Consider the following 20,442-nt stretch of genomic DNA (forward strand, 5'->3'; position numbering starts at 1 on the left):
GTTGGGAGAAATACAGTGTGTCAAAATATATCATCTGATTTCTTAGTTTTTAACAGCAGTTGGCACTGCATGCTTTATATACGTCCATACTCTGCTTGCTTCCAATTGACCCTTTGCAAACAGCTTGACTGACAGGTGATCTGACAAATCAATGCAGAATATGCCATTTTGTCCGACAAACAAACAAACAAACAAACAAACAAACAAACAAACAAACAGAAGAGTAGATTACGGCAGTCTTGTGTGTATTTACATCTTTCCGTGGTTAAAATAAATTTTGTTCTGATGTTCACTCATGTTTATTTCATGCTTTAAGTAAATAAGAAAATGCGTTCACTTCACGTGTCGACTGATCTATTAAGGCAATACTGTGACCTGTCACGACACATTAAAGAGCCACAAAACGGCAGTGTTGTGGAAAGTTACTTTTAAAAGTAATGCATTACAATATTGTGTTACTCCCTAAAAAGTAACTAATTATGCTACTTTGTTATTTTTTATGGAAAATAATGCGTTACATTACTTTTGCGTTACTTTTCAAATTTGGGCTTGTTTGTTTTTTAAATAAAAAGTTCTATTTTTGGTAAATGTAAAGGCCCTTTCACACCAAAAGTGAAATGAAGGAAAAGTAAATTAACGTCTGTACAGCAAAATGCAGGAGAAGAAAGCTCAAAAAAAAAAAAAAAATTAAGCATGAATGTTAGTTTATCTAAAGTAATTTTTGCTTATTAGCAAAGCTCAGCTCTGCACTTACTCCCGATTTCTCTCAACATGGGGACAGGAGAGTTGTCAGTCAATAAATGGGAAAACAAAGTAACTGGCCTTACTTATTTGAAAAAGTAACTCAGATATTGTGTTACTTTATTAGTTACTTGAAAAAAGTAATCTGATTATGTAACTCGCATTACTTGCAATGCGTTACCCCATGTCTTGTCTGTCGGCATGTTTTCAAGTTTCCATTTTGCTTCACAATGTATTTTTAAAATAAAAGCATTGTCAGTAGAGGTGAAATTTCATGACCGAACGCACAAGCGCTCTTCAGTGTTCTTTCTGAGCATTTGGGTGTGTAGTTAAAAACTAGATTAGAGCAACAACTGCGGTAAAAAAAAAACAGCTCAGTATCAATTCCGGAGAGAATCGCGATGCATTCGAAATCGTTCAATGAATTGTGATGCATTGATTTATCATCACAGCCCTACTTTAAAGTTGCAATGTAACTGAAGTAGCAACAAATATTTTCTTCCATATTGTGATGTACATCTAAGTGAAAAAATGTAGGGTAGGGACTTGGTTCTATCCATCGTTTGTTGTTGATTGGATGGAGGCAGATCTCAAGGCTTGTGAGCGTTCATTTGCATTTGCGAGTAAAAACAGATGTGTGCAAACTGTAAAATATATTTAGGAGCACAATTGTGAGTAAAAAAAGTCCCCATGGGGTCCTTAAAAAGCCAACAAAATTCAGTTGTGTGAAATTTAAGGTCATAATTCTTAAAGTGATAGTTCACTCCCAAAAAATCTGTCATTAATGACAGTATACAGTACACTCTAAAGTTGTTTCAAACCTGATCTTCATCTTCAGAACACAAATTAAAGTATTTTCGATGAAATCCGAGAGCTTTCTGAAACTCTCATGAACATGCATCGAAGACACAGAAGAAAAGAAATTGTTAACAAATGTCTAAATTATAATTTTAAGAGGCTTTAAATTTGTGGACTGAAAACAGCTCTTATGGAACGTGAATGTGATCATTAAACTTCAAACGGCTGAAATTTATTTAAATAAATGTAAGTGCTTCACGTTCAAAGTAAAAACATGGTGCTGTTAAACTTTCTACAGGCTCACAATTGCAGTCAATTGTAAGAAAGGGCTGGGTATTTTCAGACACAATTATTGAAGAAATCTTACATATATCACCAGTGAGAACTACTGTTCCTCCAAAGGATAAAATACAACATTCTGATAAAAAATTCAATAAGAAAGTAAATAAATAAACATATGCATAGACTTTAAGACTTTGCTGACTTTAAGACCAAGCAGAAGCTTCTGCCAAGCAGCCGTTTTGACTAACACGCAAGCGGTAAACTGTAATCCAACATGGCTTGTGCTCATCTTCTAGTCTTGCCTTTCAGCAAATCAGAACATCACATAACACAATTAATATTCATGACCCAAGTTAGAGCGCTGAGCAGCTTACAGGGAGCCATCTACTGTGAACAACAAAAGAAAAGCAAAGTTGTCTGGCAAAAAAATGCATTTTTATAATCAGAGCTGTCACAAGGCCTTCCTATTAAACCTGCATGACAAAAACACAATACTGCTGACGTTTCTTGAAACATTCACTTTAAAGCCGGTCTCATATGAGTGTAACCGTGGCAACTAGGCATATAAAACAGAGTCATACTTGTAAAGAGAGGCTGATGAGATTTATAATGTGCCCCACGCAATTGTTCTTAAAACCCCTGCTTACGACACCGCATGAATATTACAAACAGTTCAAAACAAAAACAACAGTGCATGCAGTGTAAGCTGGGTAACATTGGAAGCTAAGCACTTACGACAATCCGCAGGCTCATCAGACCCATCACCGCAGTCATCTACCGTATCGCATTTCCACCAGAATGGGATGCATTCATCCGTTCCACAGCGGAACTGCAAAACAAGTCCACCGCATCGAAAAAGGTCAATCAGTTATGGGTAAAGCAAACTGGAACAATCATTGCAGTTCCGACTAATGACATGCAATCATCATTTTGGCATCCAGACCTGGCTGGCTGTGCAGTTGGACAGGCACGTCTTGTTATCGGCGGCCAAGTAGAAGTTAGTTGGGCAGGCACACTTGTGGCCTCCACCAGGAGAAAGTAGGCACAAGTGGCTACAGCCTCCATTGGCCACTTGACACTGGTGTTTGGGGACTGTAGAAATGAGGTAGAAATAGCCTGTGATTACTGTAGGTTATATTAAAATAATATTTAAACAGCTCTTGCCATATTAAATAAGATCTGAAAATGACAATAAAACATTATAAAATCCCAGCATAAGTGAACATACACTGCCATTCAAAAGTTTGGAATCAGTAATACAAAAAAAAAAACATGTTATATTGTAAAATATAATTACAACGTGAAATATAATTTCAAATATAAATATAATGCAAAGCTGAATTTTCAGCATCATTACTGTAGTATTCAGTGTCACATGATCCTTTAGAATTAATTCTAATATGCTGATTTATTATCGGTGGAAACAGTTGTGCTGCTTAATTTTTTTTTTTTTGGGAACCTGTTATACATTTTTTCAGGATTCTTTGATGAATGAAAAGTTAAAAAGAACAGCATTTATTTAAAATATGTAACTATATACACTACAATAAAAAATGGGGTCAGTAAATGTTTATTCTTTCTTTTTTTTTGTAAGAAATTAATACTTTAATTTAGTAGGGATGTGTTAAATTTATATAAAAAAAAAAGTGATAGCAAAGACTATCACTATATTTTAAATGCTGTTCTTTTTAATTTTTTTTTCATCAAAGAATTCTAAAAAAAGAATCACAGGTTCCAAAAAAAATATTAGGCAGCACAACTGTTTCAAACATTGCCTGTGGAGATTCATTCATCCAGGTAGAAGTTTCTTCTAAATAAGTTTAATTTACAAAAACACTGGACTTACAAACATACTTAAAAACACAAGACGTTTTAGTGTTCATCCAAACACCTTCATCAGTTGTTTGGTGCAATAATTATAATTAATATAATATAATATATAATTTATATACTTTACATTTTATTTTAGATTGTTGTATGATGTAAAAGTTGTATGAAGCATATGCACTTCAGTCCAGATCTTCCAGACCAAGATTTTAAGTCTCTATAAATTGCAAGAGCTGTTTAAGAGTGAGTAAATAATGACAGCATTTTTATTTCTGGACAAACCAAGTGTAAAACGAATATAATATTTATTTGAAACAGTCTCTACCTTCAGGCTGGCGCAGCGGGTGATAGACAATGACAGACTTAATGGCTTGCCATGAATTCAGGAGCTCGACAGCATTAGCACCGGTGGTCTTATGAGCTCGACGGAGAGATTTGGACTTCCCGTCAGTCCAATAAATGAAGTCCTCGAACAGCGTGAGCCCCATCACACCCTGGATGTGGTCATGAGGAACTGAGGTACAGAATATCATACCATGTATTATCATTAAAGTTGCATTACTGGATATATAAGTGATTTACTCAGTCATTATCCGACAACTTTTAAATTTACTGTACTCTAGTCTAACTTTTTTGAAAGTACTGTAAGCACAGATTTTTTTTTGCAATTTCCACACGCATATACATACAAGATTGTGGCCTTGCATTATTATACTGTTGAAAGGCTTTATTGCGGTTCTTTTATCCAATTGCTGCCTTGTTATGGTCCAGTAATCTAATACGTGAAAAAAAAAGACAGAACAAAATTACGACTCATTTTGTACCTCGGTGCCTCTGTGAACCGTCCATGTTGGCAAAAAAGATGTGATTATCATCAGCCCAGTAGATTCTCTTGTTTGTGTAGTCAATGGTTAGAGCTGAGGGGCTGTAGATTTCTTTGTTCACAATAACACTCTGGCCTTGGCCATCCATGCCAACTCGCCCGACGTGAGGATTTTCGCAGCAGTCAATCCAGAACACATACCTGAGGAACAGAGAGTGACCCGCATTCATGAACTCTCCTCACAGCTGTTTCAAGCAGAGATTAGCAATTCCCATTGTTCTGGGGTCTATGCATTTGTTCTTTTTCTTGTGACTTGCTGAGGTAAAAAGGACATTGTGCAAATTTGAAAAGAAAGCATTTGTACCCGGTTTGAGCATCCAGAGCCAGGTCCATTGGGTTCTTCAGGCCAGAGCTCACTAAGACGGTGGGGTATAAACCGTTAGATTTGGACACTTCCAGCGTCTTTCTCTCCACGTCGCACCAGTACAAGTTCTTCCCAATCCAGTCCACAGCCAGCGCACTTGGCACAGCTGTTCGGTGAACAATCTAATAAAGCATATTAGAGGCATTCAGATCAGTCACTATAATCACATAATAGTACTTTAATGAGCGAGTAGGATAATGGGAGTGTTTGTGTTAAGAAAATAAGTAAACAGGTCATTAAAGTAATAGTTAAGCCAAAAATGGAAAATTCGGCCATTATTTACTCAATTTCATGCTGTTCCAAACCAGTATGATTTTCTTTTTGTCAGTAGAAATTGCCACAAAAGTAGAAATTGTGTAATCAAGGACTCATTTTTTGTATTCAGTTACATTAAAGAGGAAATGCTTTCAAGCTTTAAAACAGGAAGCAAACTACTAAAGTAGTCCATATAATACACTAGACTGTATATGTCCTCTGAAGTCAGCTTTGTAATAGGAAAAGGCTGAAATGTAATCATCTAGAGTCAGAATTGAGAACCAGATCAATCATGAAAGAACCAGTGTGAACTGAAAAGATGCAAATCAAAAGAATGAGTCATTCACAATGGATGAATTTTGCTGAAGTTGTGAAATGATTCATTCATGAATCAGAATGATATAGTTCTCAAGCCTCAGTCTTCATTCACCGTAATTGCATAGAAAAGAGTTTTCATACTTCAAGTCATTCAGGTTCAGAATGAGAGTGAATAAATAACTACAGAATGATCTTTTTCTGAAGTAACTATTTCTTTAAATTAGTTATTCTGTCTGTTTGGTATACAGTTGAGGTCAAAAGTTTACATACACCTTGCAGAATCTACAAAATGTTATTTTTATCTAGCAATGACCTGAAAAAAATATTTCAGATACGATGTTTACATATTGTCCACAAGAGAAAATAATAGATGAATTTATCAAAATGACCCCATTCAAAAGTTTACATACACTTGATTCTTAACACTGTGTTGTTACCTGAATGACCCAGAGCTGTGTGTGTGTGTGTGTGTGTGTGTGTGTGTGTGTACCTGGTATTCATCACGTTGTGGGGACCAAATGTCCCCACAAGGATAGGAATGCCAGTAGATTTTGACCTTGTGGGGACATTTCTCAGGTCCCCATGAGGAAACAGGCTTATAAATCATGCACAATGAGTTTTTTTGAGGAAGTAAAAGTGTGCACAATCTCCTGTGAGGGCTAGGTTTAGGTGTAGGGTAGATGTAGGGCGATAGAAAGTACGGTTTGCACAGTATGAAAACCATTACGCCTATGGAATGTCCCCATAAAACATGTAAACCCAACATGTGTGTGTTTGTGTGTCTGTGTGTGTTTTTGTGATAGTTGTTTTTTGATAGTAGGTTTTTCAGCATTTTTGTGTGTTTGAACCCTTTCCAACAGAGAGATCCATCTTTTCACACTGAGGACAACTAAAGGACTTCATAAGCAACTATTACAGAAGGTTTAAATACTCACTGATGCTTCAGAAGGAAAAACGATGCAATAGGAGCCAGGGGTGTAAACTTCTGAACAAAATTAAAATGTTATTTTGCCTATATATATATATATATATATATATATATATATATATGTATATATATATATTCAAATTAAAAAAGTTTTCACCCCCAGCTCTTTATAATTTAAGCTCTTTATAATATAAAGTTTTCTTCTGAAGCATCAGTGAGCGTTTGAACCTTCTGTAATAGTTGCATATGACTCCCTCAGTTGTCCTCAGTGTGAAACGATGGATCTCAAAATCATAGTCATTGTTGGAAAGGGTTTAAATAGACAAAAATGCTGAAAAACCAAAGAATTAGTGGGACCGTGTAGGATTTTCTGAAGAACAGCGGGCAGTTTAACTGTTAAGGACAAACAAGGGACTTATGAACAACTATCACTAAGCTATAAAAAAAACAGCTGTGGATCATTCAGGTAACAACACAGTATTAAAAATCAAACGTATGTAAACTTTTGAACAGGGTCATTTTTATAAATTCAACTATTATTTTCTCTTGTGGACTATTATAAACATCTTATTTATATCATATTATATCATATTAAAATATCATATTCAGATCAGTACTAAATAAAAAATTACATGCATTTTGTATGATCCCTTTTATTTTGGTAAAATAATTAACATTTTGCAGATTCTGCAAGGTGTATTGTCACAGAGAGAGTCAGAGACGTGCGGATCCATTTGCAGCATTTATTTAGAATCGTCAACAGGCCAGAATAATCACCAGAAAACAGGAATAACGTAGGTAATCCGGGAAACAGTTCAATAGACAGGCAATGGTCGCAATGGCAGGAAGCAGGAATCGTCAACGGGGTACACAGTCCAGAGTCATACACAGATAATCCAACACAGAGAGAAACGCTTAGAATAACGACCATATGGAACGATACTTCGCAAGGTGGCTGTGTGTGTGAGTGGCTTAAATGCAGACAGTGTGATGAGGTGCAGCTGTGACCAGTAATCAGTAAAGTGAGAGCAGGTGAATGCAGTGATTAGAGCAGTGGCTTGTGGGAAATGAAGTCCATGATGTGTGGTGCAAGAGTTCATAATGACAGGATAGACCAGATACGTGACAGAGCCCCTCCCCAAGGAGCGGCTTCCAGACGCTCTAACCACCTAATACAACCTGGAGGGTGGTGGAGCGGAGGCGGAACAGGGGGAGGGATGGAGGGCCAGGTCCATGTAGGGGTACTGGAACCACGAACTGAGGCTGAGCCGACGGAGGGAGAAGCCATGGCGGAGGAAGGGTTGGCTCCTGCATGGGGCCGACCGACGGAGGTGGAGCTGGTGGAGCCCGAGGCGGAACCGGAGAGTCGATGGTCCTAGGTGACACCGAGGATCCGGAGGGCCAAGACGGAACCCAAGGCTCTGGCGACCCCGGCGGAGATGGAGGTCCGGAGGTACGCAGCGGAGCCGGAGTGACAGAGGATCGAGGCTGTGCCCACGGGAGGGAGGAGGTCCACAGAGCCGGCAGGACGGAGTGACGAGGCGCAGCCGGAGGAGTAGAGTCCAGAGGCGAAGGTGGGGCGACGACTGACCGGGGCGGAGCCGGAGAGACGATGGAGCCCGGAGGAGCTGGTGGGCCGACGGCCGACAACGGAGACGAGGGAGCACAGAGCCGGGGTGGAGCCGCAGGGTCGGAGGGCCGAGGTGGAGTCCAGGACTCTGAGACTGGAGGTGATGGTGAGGGGTCCTTCAGTCTGGACACCGATGGAGACTGGCAGTCCCACGGCAAGTCCTCTGCACCGAAGGTGGGATGTGGGTGAGCAGAGGGACTGTCAGGAGACAGAGGTGGCGGAACTGGAGCAGCAGGGAGGGTGGGTGGGAACAGTCCATGCATGAGCTCCGTGACCAGAACTGGGCAGACAGGAATCTCAGGACGACTGGATGGAACCAGCGGAGTCTCTGGAAGGCTGGGCGGAACCAGCGGAGGCTCTGGAAGGCAGGGCTGAACCAGCGGAGTCTCTGGAAGGCTGGGCGGAACCAGCGGAGGCTCTGGAAGGCTGGGCGGAACCAGCGGAGGCTCTGGAAGGCTGGGCGGAACCAGCGGAGGCTCTGGAAGGCTGGGCTGAACCAGCGGAGGCTCTGGAAGGCTGGGCTGAACCAGCGGAGTCTCTGGAAGGCTGGGCGGAACCAGCGGAGTCGCTGGAAGGCTGGGTGGAACCAGCGGAGTCTCTGGAAGGCTGGGCTGAACCAGCGGAGTCTCTGGAAGGCTGGGCTGAACCAGCAGAGTCGCTGGAAGGCTGGGCGGAACCAGCGGAGTCTCTGGAAGGCTGGGCTGAACCAGCGGAGTCGCTGGAAGGCTGGGCGGAACCAGCGGAGTCTCTGGAAGGCTGGGCGGAACCAGCGGAGTCTCTGGAAGGCTGGGCTGAACCAGCGGAGTCTCTGGAAGGCTGGGCGGAACCAGCGGAGTCGCTGGAAGGCTGGGCGGAACCAGCGGAGTCTCTGGAAGGCTGGGCTGAACCAGCGGAGTCTCTGGAAGGCTGGGCTGAACCAGCGGAGTCTCTGGAAGGCTGGGCGGAACCAGCGGAGTCTCTGGAAGGCTGTCTTGAGGAGCGGGCTCTGGAGAACTGGACGACCCCAGCGGAGATTCAGGAGGGCTGGGCGTCTCCAGCGGAGACTCTGGAAGAGCAGGCTCTGAGCGAGCGGTCACTGGAGGGCGCTCTGGCGGCGCAGTCACTGGAGGGCGCTCTGGCGGCGCTGTCACTGGAGGGCGCTCTGGCGGCGCTGTCACTGGAGGGTGCTCTGGCGGTGGAGACTCTGATTTGACGGTAGCCATCTTGCTTGCAGACTCTGGCATGGCAGCCATCTTGCTTGCAGACTCTGGCATGGCAGCCATCTTGCTTGCAGACTCTGGCATGGCAGCCATCTTGCTTGCAGACTCTGGCATGGCAGCCATCTTGCTTGCAGACTCTGGCGTGGCGGCAGCCATCTTGTGAACAGGCTCTACCTCACCCACAGTAAATGGAGATTCACAAAACAGCAAAACAAAGTCTATATACTGTGTGAGGGTCCAACTGGGGTCTTCCTCAGGTAAATTCAAGCTGATCTCAGTGTCCAATCCGCTCCAAAAACATTCCTTGAGCATAGTTTCATCGCAAGGTGCCAGGTAACTATATGCAATGAATTTCTGCACATAATCCTCGATGGGGTGGCCATCTTGAAAAATGGAGCAGAGCAAACTTACTGGATTGGACAGTCCTCCTAATAGATCCATTCTTGGGTGGTCGTTCTGCTGACGAATAAAGCCGCTGGATCCTTGTATCGGCGAAGTCTTCTGTCACAAGGAGTCAGACTGAGACGTGCGGATCCATTTGCAGCATTTATTTAGAATCGTCAACAGGCCAGAATAATCACCAGAAAACAGGAATAACGTAGGTAATCCGGGAAACAGTTCAATAGACAGGCAATGGTCGCAATGGCAGGAAGCAGGAATCGTCAACGGGGTACACAGTCCAGAGTCATACACAGATAATCCAACACAGAGAGAAACGCTTAGAATAACGACCATATGGAACGATACTTCGCAAGGTGGCTGTGTGTGTGAGTGGCTTAAATGCAGACAGTGTGATGAGGTGCAGCTGTGACCAGTAATCAGTAAAGTGAGAGCAGGTGAATGCAGTGATTAGAGCAGTGGCTTGTGGGAAATGAAGTCCATGATGTGTGGTGCAAGAGTTCATAATGACAGGATAGACCAGATACGTGACATGTATGCACCTCCAACTTTTGACCTCAACTGTAGTGCCTGAAATCACACTGCATACTGATAGAACACAATCTTTGCACTCCAAACATAGGCTGTCACTGCAAGACACAATATGTTTGGAAATCTTCTCTATCATCATTATTTGGCAGGGCGTATGCAGCCGTGCCAATTGACAAGACCGCCCCTTCAGCAGTAATTTCAGCAAAGCTGAGCTTGAAAAATTCTCTGAAATGTCAATGATTGAGGAACATTTCCCCAATCAGGAAAGTGTCTCCGGATGAGAGGATGAGAGGAAACATTAATATTCCGAGTGGGAAAGAAAGAGCTTCTGGTATTCCAGTGATCTAGTCAAGCTCTGATTTGAAGGATCGCCTTGTGTGGAAATAAAGGCTAACTCATTGAAAATGTCAACATTTGAAAACCACATGATGAATGATTCTCAGAATAGCTGCAATTTATATATGTGTTTATGATGTTCAAAATCATCTTTTAGACTTTTATGAATGGTTTTAGTTATGGCATGTGTCCTAAATGATAATTCCCAACATAGATTTTAGTATTCGCCAAATATATATCAGCTTAATAATTGACAGTTGCATGGACTGGTTCAGCATGCTAACTAATGAGGCCATATAGCATATCAACTTTGGCCCATTATATATTAATAGACAAATTCCCTCATTGAATCACACCAAAGGCATTGCCTGAGGCATCATGCCAAACGTGAGGAGTGCAGGAGTTAATCATTACATTACAGAGATCAAACCCACAGTTTCCAAAATCCAAACATTTGTTGCTAGGGGCTGTCTTATAACTTGCTCCTTGCTTCCGCTTATCAATTGTGCAAAATAATGGATCTGAAGTCTGTAGAAAATGCTGATTATGTGGTAATAAATATGCAGGCTACACCTTCAGCATCGGAAAACATCTGTAACTCTATTCCCTATCCATAACGATCGTGCCAAGAGTTTGCAATAAATGATTTGCTATAAACTCATTCTTCAACACTTTAATGCAGCACATCTGACTCTAGGAGCTTCTTACAGGAAACACACAGTACAGTATAAACTGAAACTTTGGATGCATTTAAAAGTGTATAGTGCTGTATGTACACTAATGTACATTTTAAGCACGTATATAGTACGTTGAAACAGCAAATAGCAGCAGGACTCAAATGTAGCAGCAACATAATAAGAGGGATTTTCAAGGTAGACAGATTTATTTTTTATATTTTGTAAAATTTATTTGTATAGCACTTTTCACAATATGCATCATGTCAAAGCAGCTTCACAGAAAGTTCAACTGCTATGTCAATAATGCTTTAGCGCGTTACGAAAAAGCAAGTTTTATGGATGGGTGATATGACAATATGTTCAAAGACAAACAGATTTAAATACTGATTGTATTTTTCTGTTAGAAGATTTAAATACTGGTTGATTTAGCTCGAAGCAAGAGTAAGTAGCTTTTTGAAATGTATTAATGAAAATTTGATTGGAAGTCTGATGTAGTAGTATTTAAGATAATTGATGTATTTTGATTTTGTTGTAAGCAAGAGAAAACAATTCTCAGAAAGCATCAATAAAGCTATGATTGGTTGTCTTAAATGAAAAGTAGTTGGTTATCAAATAGTCTTACATCTTCTAACTTTAATTAGAAGTCATTTAAGCAACAACGTTGAGAAATATATGGTATAGTATAGTTTTAGTGTGGTTGAAACTCACTTATATTAACGATTTTGGTTGAAAAATTACTTAAAGGGATAATTCACAAAGAAATAAAATTTACCCCATTAGGTGTATATGACTTTCCCCTTTTAGACAAATACAATCAGAACTACATTAAAAATTGTCCTGGCTCTTCCAAGCTTTATAATGTGAATGGTTGTCGAGATTTTGAAGTAAAGTAAAGTGCACCCATTTATCATAAAAAGTGTTCAACACAGCTCTGGGGGGTTAATAAAGGCCTTCTGAAGTGAATCGATGTGCTTGTGTAAGAAAAATATCCATATTTAAAACTTTATAAACTTCTGCTAACTGTTGCACTTGCATTCACGAGAGATTATTCCAGCAGATGACGTAGACTAGAGTGTAAGCGCAGCAAAACAAAACACTGGTGAAGAAAAATGTCAGAGGATTTAGATATAAGCCAAGAGGAGACTGGTTTACATTTGCTGTAAACAAAACTTGGTTTTTACGAGACTACAATAGTCTCACCAGAGCTTAACGCTATGCCTGCATCCTACGTCATCTGCTCAAACTCAATCTATCGTAAACGCACGTACGTCAGTTAGCAGAAGCTAGAGATTACGATTCATAAAGTTTTAAATATGTATAATTTTTTTTACACAAATGCAACAATTCACTTCAGAAGGCCTTTATTAATGGATGCACTTTATTGTGCTTCAAAATCTCGACTACCATTCATTATTAAATCTGGGAATAACCAGGACATTTTTGAATATAACTCTGATTGTATTCATCTGAAAGAAGAAAGTCATATACACCTAGGATGGCCTTAGGATGAGTAAATCATGGGGTAATTTTCATTTTTTGGGTGAACTATCCCTTTAAGTAATTTTCAACCAAAATCTTTAATATAAGCATGTTTCAACCACAGCAAAAATTGCCATCACATTAAAATAATTCTGCTTAAATTGATGGAATAGATTTTGCTCATATTACCAACATCTAAGTATGTTAATCAGGGAGCTGCTAGAAAGTCAACACATTTAGAACGGAAGAACAGTTTAAAAAAAGTGTTGATAGTAAGCGATCTGAGACGTGATATGGCAAATTAAGTTAAACGAGTGTGTAGTGTGAAGAAATCTTAGTTTTCATTTTTGTGTCAAAAGTAGCAGTGCCATTATACAGTCTTTTGGAATTGAGGTAAGAGGAATTTAATCTTGATTAGAAAAAAAAATTCCGAAAGCTGTTCCTGAGGTGGTAGCCTTTCTTCATTGTACCTTACCCCTAAAGGGTGCATTTAAAGGGACAGTTCACACAAAAATGAAAATTCTGTCATTAATTACTCACCCTCATGTTGTTCCAAACCTGTAAGCTCTTCATTGATCTTCAGAACACAAATTAAAATATGTTTGATGAAATCTGAGAGCTTTCTGAACCTGCATAGACAGCAACGTAACTGAAACGTTCCCATGACCAGAAAGGCACATGAATGTGCATCAAAGAATAACACAGAAGAGATGCAGTCACATGGACTATTTTAACAATGTTGTTACCTTTCAGGCCCTCGAATGTGGTAGTTGTGTTTCTTACTGTACAGGGTCAAAAAGCTCTCCAATTTCATCAATAATATCTTCATTTGTGTTCCTGAAGATTAATGAAGGTCTTACGGAATTCAGCATGTCATGAGGGCGAACAATTAATGACAGAATTTTCATTTTTGGATGAACAAATTGAATGATATTGGTACATTTTTGTACCTTTTCAAAAGTTACTGCCCCAGTGACAACTTTTGTACCTTTTTTCCTAAGAGTGTTTAAGAACCTGATATACCTTATTTGCTTTCCAGCGCAATCATTAAAAAATTATTGTGCAGAGTGACTAGAGTTTGTCATAAACACTATTCCTCAGACACTGCTTAGAAAAGACACTATATTAAGTCAAAGTCAGTTTTTGTAATATCGCTCCAACAGACTAGGAGAAGAACGTACTGCGTCTTCATGTCAGTAAATAATGAATTAATAAAATAATCAATTAAATTGTTCTTCCGCAATGGAGCCGCATCATTATATCCCCAGCTAATGATGGGTAAAGGTCTCCTACCCAATCTAAACATATTGTACTAGCCTGCATTGTCTCTATTTCCCAAAATCCTGAAGATTACACCCACGAATGCTAATGAATTTCAAATGGCTTTAGCTTGTGCTGAGCAGGGGTGATAAATCAGGAGGGGGCAACACTGTGTAATGAAGCCAAATGAGGCTCTTGGCCCCTGCAATGAAGCTAATGAGATGGGGAAAAGTGTTGCTCAGCAGGTACACGGCAGAGATGTGCATCTAAGCGCTAACCATGTGACCTTAATGAGTCCCTGAAATAATGCTAAAATGAGCATTTATATTTATGGCTGCATGACTACAGATGTCTCATATTCAGATGTTGACTTTAGACCTCTTCATCGCATCCCTGTTGCTAACATGCGGTATAACGGTTAGTTCGGACCTATTAGCATTGTTGTCAGTCCTTGGAGACCCATAATAATTATGAAGAAAAATGAGAAATCAGACGCACCTTGAGGTCACTGCCGTTAAGGCGAATTCTGTTTATCCTCCGGCCGCTGGGTCTGCTGGAGTCGATCCAGTAAATGAACTCCTTCTTGTAGTCAAAATCCAAGCTGATAATGTTGTTAAGGCCCTACGGAAGTGAGCAGGAAACACAACATAGAGGTAATAGAGGTGAATTAAGTAAACGCACGAGATGGACTGCACAACAAATGTGACTGTTAGCGCAGTCAGCGTGATGTATTAGCTGGGTAAAGGCTGCAGTCAGCACGCATAGATCAACTATGCAGAACAAAAAAGAATGAGATGTTACGCCTTGTTCTGCTATTCAATTAGCTGGAGGGCTTAATTAGCCACTTCCGCGTGCGCTTATCTCGACAGGATCTGGCAAGGATGTACTACAGACATGAAACATACAGAGAAAACATTTCTTTTGATGTCTCTTCGTCGTATTGATTTTTGGAAGAGGACACAGCGTGCAATGGATGCACGTGGATGCTGGCTTCGGAATCCAGGGAAGCAGTTCAGAGAGCCTTCAGAGGGAACGCTGAGGGTACATTCGTTACTGTCATGTTCAAGTCAGGCCGCTGTCACTCAGTGTACCGCTCACTAGCCCCCCGCCTTTGCCCAATTCACCACGGCTGCTAAAGTTGGGCGACGGGCATGATGACAGATGAAAAAAAAAGTTCTGATACCCACATCAGATCATCAGCACTGTGGGGCCCAAAATAACCTTTAGCCTTATCTTCTGGCAATAACCTCCAGGCTTATCTAAAGGCCACAAACAAGTTTTATGTGACATCAGTTTGAACATAAAAGAGAGATCTATAGGTCATGATCATTTATAGTTCGGCAGTAAGCTACAGAGGAAACATTGTCTATAATTATTACATCTTGAAAAAAAGTTTAGATTCTACCTGTAAAAATGGGCTTAATTAAAATAAAAAAATATCTATTAAAATGATCAACTTATAAATAGAAGTTACAGTGTTGAGTCTACATTACTGTTCAAAGGTTTAGGAAGATTTCTCAATGTTTTTGAAAGAAGTCTCTTATGCTCACTAAGCCTGCATTCATCAAAAAAAAAAAAAAAAAAAAAAAAAAAAAAAGTGAAATATTATTACAATTTAAAATACCTGTTTTCTATTTGAACATTAAAAAAAATGTAATTCATGATGTCAAAACTGAATTTCATTACTCCAGTCAAATTGAATGGCAGCCATTACTCCAGTCTTCAGGTTTCCATATTACTTTAATCAATGTTGAAAGCAGTTGTGCTGCCTAATATTTTTGGGAAAATAATGATACAGTATATAATTTATTGCATTTTGCTTTTTTGTTTTTTAAATAAATCTTTTTTTAACAATGCAAAGCTCTACTGAAATTTGCTCAATTTAGCACAGTTAACGCAGTAAAAAAAACAGTAATAATGTAAAATATTATTACAATTTAAAATACCTTTTTCTGTTTGAATATTTTCATTTTAAATGTTATTTATTCCTGTGATGGCAAAACTGAATTTTTCAAATTCCCCAAAGAAAAAAAAATCATTCTATACTGTCTACACCTTTTTTTAAATCAATGTTGAAAACAGTTGTGCTGCTTAATATTTTTAGGGAAATAATGATATATACAGTACCATGCAAAAGTATTCATACCCCTTCTTTTTTTCTTTTTTATGTTGCTGCCTAATGTTAAACTGCTTTAAAGGAACCGTATGTAAGAAATTTATTTCAGTTAATCATAAAATGGCCCTGACATGTCACTAGACATTAAGAAATCATGTTCATTTCAAATACTTATATCACTGACAACAGTGGTCCGGCTAGGATACAGTCATTTAAAAGTGAAAGTTGCAGCCCACAACTGATGTTATTGTTGTCATTTTGTGTTTTGGTCTGAGGCTCCACCCTCCAGCTATCTACTAATCACGAAGTCAGTAGAGTTTCGTCATCCGGGTTGCCAGCTCTGCTCTAGTTACAGCTGCAGCTACGAACATGTCGGATAAAACATGTATAATGTTACGAAACCTAAAAGACCTCGTTATGAATCCGAAATACGTCGTGACAAAGTCCGAAATAAAACAGGGATTTGTATAGGAGATGCCTTTGAAAGATGGAGACGGCTGAAAACGGAGAAGAATTTGAAGACAGACGCCAACGTTGCTAATTTTCTCCTGGACAGGTAAGATTCATCTATGTTCGGCTAACTTTGCTTCCATACACAGTGGATTTTCCACGGTCGCCCGTGCTAAATGCGTTCATAAAAAGCTTTATATCGCACCACTAGCAGGGTATGAAAACAATCTATGTTCCGACTGAACTGTGGTATTACAGTACATCTTACAAAATATTTGGCTAATCGCCATTACTAAATTTTTGCGATACATAATTACTTCGCAAAACATCTCTTGTGAAGCATAAACATAATAAAATTAACAGAAGAAAAAAAAAATACTGTGTAGGACTCGTCACTTGCCATTGGATGCTCCTTGTAGCAGCCTACGTTCCTGCTGGATCCTGCAGCTTAGCTGGCAACCTCGAGTCAGGGAGGATGGGGAGGGGATACACCGTTCTACAGTATTTTGAAAGTGACTGCAGTACCAGTTTTGGCCACAATCCTACATACGGTTCCTTTAAATGACTTTTTCCATATCAATCTACACTTGATACACCAAAATGACAAAGCAAAAACAGAACTGTCACAAATTCTTAAATACAATTTTTTTTTTTGCAGGTTTTTTGCAAATTCCAATTGGGTTTTCATGTGACTCACTGAGGAGAGGATTAGAGCCCTGCACGGGCCTTAAATCTAAGCCCTAGCCCGGCCCTGGCCCGAAACGCACAGGCTGTAGCCCGGCCCGTGTCCGACAGCTTATCAAAAATTTTGGCCCGAGTCCGACCCGAAGCCCGTCTTTTTTTCCGCCAAACAGCTTATACTGTTACAGCCATTAAAATAGACCAGATTCGTATTTAATAGAAAGTTTATGTTTTTTCGTTTTGGTTTTTTTATCAGAACAATTTAGAGAAATGTTTGGAGTTTTTTGTTTGTTTGTTTGTTTGTTTTTTAAATGTAAGTTTTAGTTTTTTAAGTGACATCGATATCCAAGCGGTATGTGGTCCACAGTGAGTTTACTCAATTTAACCTATATATCAAATCAACACTTGACTAGTCTACAATGCAATCCACAGATATAAAACAAACATCAATATATCACAATGTTAGATTTAAAGTTTATTATCACCATCTCAGAACAAAGGCATTTCAAACTGGGCAGGCAGCTCTGCTGCGCAAAACCGGAACATACAAAGTCGCAGTGGTAAAGTAAACGAATAATGAACAAATATATAAAGAATTAATAATAATATAGAAAACTTCAAAAACACAACTTTACCACGTGGCTGAAAATCTCTGTGCTGCGCAGAGTATGTAAGCGGAGTGGAGCGGCAACAATTTCCCCCCGCGCTCCTTGCATTTAATAATCGCTCTGCTCCAGCTCCACTCCTCGCTCACTGATATCAGAAACACCGCTCCGCGTCAAAAAATAAATAAATAAATAAGTATGTGTGAAATGTAACAGTCCTGTTCATAAAATATAATAAAATAACAGGAGATTTTCAAACATAGTGTGCAATATTTGTTCCGACCAGCGACCACAGCTGATAATTGTCAGCATTAAAAGAGTATTGCTGCTTTATCCAGTGCAAAGTTTGTAATGAAAATAATACGTTTTCGTCAGTTATTTTACCTACAGATCACACTATTTCTGATTTGAGTGATCCATCTCTATCAAGCTGAACATGTTTAACATATGATTTCCTGCTTAATGTGCAGTTATATTATGGACCATTGGCATGAATTGTACTCATGATGGAGCGGTGGTGGAGCGCAGCGCTCTTGAAGAGAGTGAAAATCATGACGCTCCGACTTTTAAAAAAATCCGCTCTTTCCTCCATTCAAAATCACACCGCTCCACTCCGCGCTCCGCTCATACTCTACTATGCGCGAGTTAGGCATCACTGGCGCTTCCGGGGACGCACGCATTAAATCTCATTAAACTTTTTATTTTTTTTCTAAAGCAGGCCCGAAGCCCGATATGCGTGCAAGTTATGACGTGAAAATTGGCCCGAAGCCCGGCCCTAGGGGCAAAAAAAAGTCGGGCCCCGACGGGCTCGGGCTCAAATGCAGGGCTCTAGAGAGGATTGAGTCTTGCCACACAGCCATAAAGCCCAGATCGGTGGAGTGTTACAGTGATGTTTGTTCTTCTGTAGGTTTCTCCTGTCTCCACATAATATAATGGAGCTCAACTATCAATTTCTTTGACACCACTCTAACCAAATCCCTTCTCCATCACTTGCTCAGTTTGGCCAGGAGGCCATCTCTAGAAAGAGTCCTGTTTTTTTTTCAAACTTCCATTAATGGCAACAAAAACTACATGCTTCTGGGAACCTTCAATGCAGCAGAATTTTTTCTGAACTCTTCCTCAGATGTGTGGCTTGATACAATCCTGTTTCTGAGCTCTACAGGGTTTTTTTTTTTTTTTTTACTTCAGGGCTTGGTTTTTGCTCTGATATGCATTTTCAGCTGTTGGACCTTTTATTAAGTGTGTGCCTTTCCAAACCATACCCATTCAATTGAATTTGCCACAGGTTAACTTCACTCAAAGTACAGTAACATCTACAAGCAATATGAATGCTCAATTTCAACTGTCCCAGATAAGGGTTTGAATACTTATGCATCGGAATCATTGAAGTTTTTTTATTTTTAATAAATTTGCAAAGATGTTAAAAACATTTTGCTTTGTCATTATGGTGTATGGGGTGTAGATTGATGTGGAAAAAAGTAATTTAAGGCAGTTTAACATAAGGTTGCAACATAACAAAACATGAAAAATTATATATATATAATATTATATATATTTTCCCCTCATGTTTCTATACTTTTGAATAAACAATTCAAAAGAACAGAATTAAAAAAAATATATATTTTTTTTAACAGTGTAAAACCCTACTGAAACTTTTGATCAATTTAGCACAGTTAGCGCAGTAAAAATCATTTGGAAGGAAATGCACCATTAATAGACGAAAAGAGCTGTACGACAGCAAATATGTTACATTATAACCAAATTTGTTAGTTAACTAGCTCGTAAAAAGTAATATGAACTGCAAATTTGCAATAGTATAGGCTATAAATTAATACAGCAATATTGCTGCAGAGTTCATCTTGTTCCTCTCGGGTTTCTGTCTATGATGTAACACACTATTTTTCCCTTGCAGAACTTAGATGATAAATAATGAGCAGGATAATGTACAGTCAGCCAGTCATTACTGCAAAATAAACCCATTCAGGGTGATAAAAGTGGGTTTCTAATGACCAGGTGACTACATTTTCTCTTACTGCACTGGCTATGCTTCAAACCGAAGGGACACGCAATGATTTAATTACGGATACTGTATGGTGGCTCGATAAATAGCTAACTAGCATTCCACAGAGCAAACGAGATCATGCACCATGCTGGTATGAGGTCAACAAAGACTTCCGTTGTCAGAAAGAGGCCACAGGGGCCACTCATATTTAAGTGCAAAAGCTTTCTTTTCTTCATTCTTATTAAACAAAATGGAATAAATGAAATTGAATGATTGCTGATGAGACTACTCCATAAAGGGGAGAGTTTTCTGAGAGCCCTATAGACATTCCCCTGGATGACAGCCTCAATTGGTATGAATAATGTAATGAGCGCAGAATTGAGGAAACTCACATTTCACTAAGAATCATCATTTTGATGGTAATGACTATAGGCCTCTAATGACACCAGCTGTGGATAATAGCACAGGGAAACTCAACTTGCTACATTAGGCCAATCAGAAGTGGCGGTTACGTATAAAGTCAGAATGACATGCCATAGAGCCATTCATAATGTGAGCCAAAAAATTACTTTTCATCTTTGCAAACAAAGCACTGTCTGTGATGTAGAACCTCAAATTAAAGGCGAAAATTTGTAACAGACTTTGGTCAACCAAAGTGGATATTTTAAAAGTGTATATTTT

General features: G+C 39.5%; 1 protein-coding gene across 1 annotated transcript in view; it reads right to left on the reverse strand.

The window, feature by feature from the left end:
* The window catches only part of lrp1bb (low density lipoprotein receptor-related protein 1Bb), a 414,599-nt gene that overhangs the window by 50,850 nt on the left and 343,307 nt on the right, over window positions 1-20,442 (reverse strand). Inside the window, exons 56-61 of the mRNA XM_073845088.1 lie at window positions 14,406-14,528; window positions 4,836-5,017; window positions 4,473-4,672; window positions 3,974-4,162; window positions 2,765-2,913; window positions 2,557-2,650 (exon numbers count right to left, since the gene is read on the reverse strand). Coding sequence (XP_073701189.1) covers window positions 2,557-2,650; window positions 2,765-2,913; window positions 3,974-4,162; window positions 4,473-4,672; window positions 4,836-5,017; window positions 14,406-14,528 — 937 coding nt within the window. The remainder of the gene's footprint in view (window positions 1-2,556; window positions 2,651-2,764; window positions 2,914-3,973; window positions 4,163-4,472; window positions 4,673-4,835; window positions 5,018-14,405; window positions 14,529-20,442) is intronic.

The sequence above is a fragment of the Garra rufa genome, chromosome 8 (assembly GCF_049309525.1).
Source record: "Garra rufa chromosome 8, GarRuf1.0, whole genome shotgun sequence".
NCBI classification, from domain to species: domain Eukaryota; kingdom Metazoa; phylum Chordata; class Actinopteri; order Cypriniformes; family Cyprinidae; genus Garra; species Garra rufa.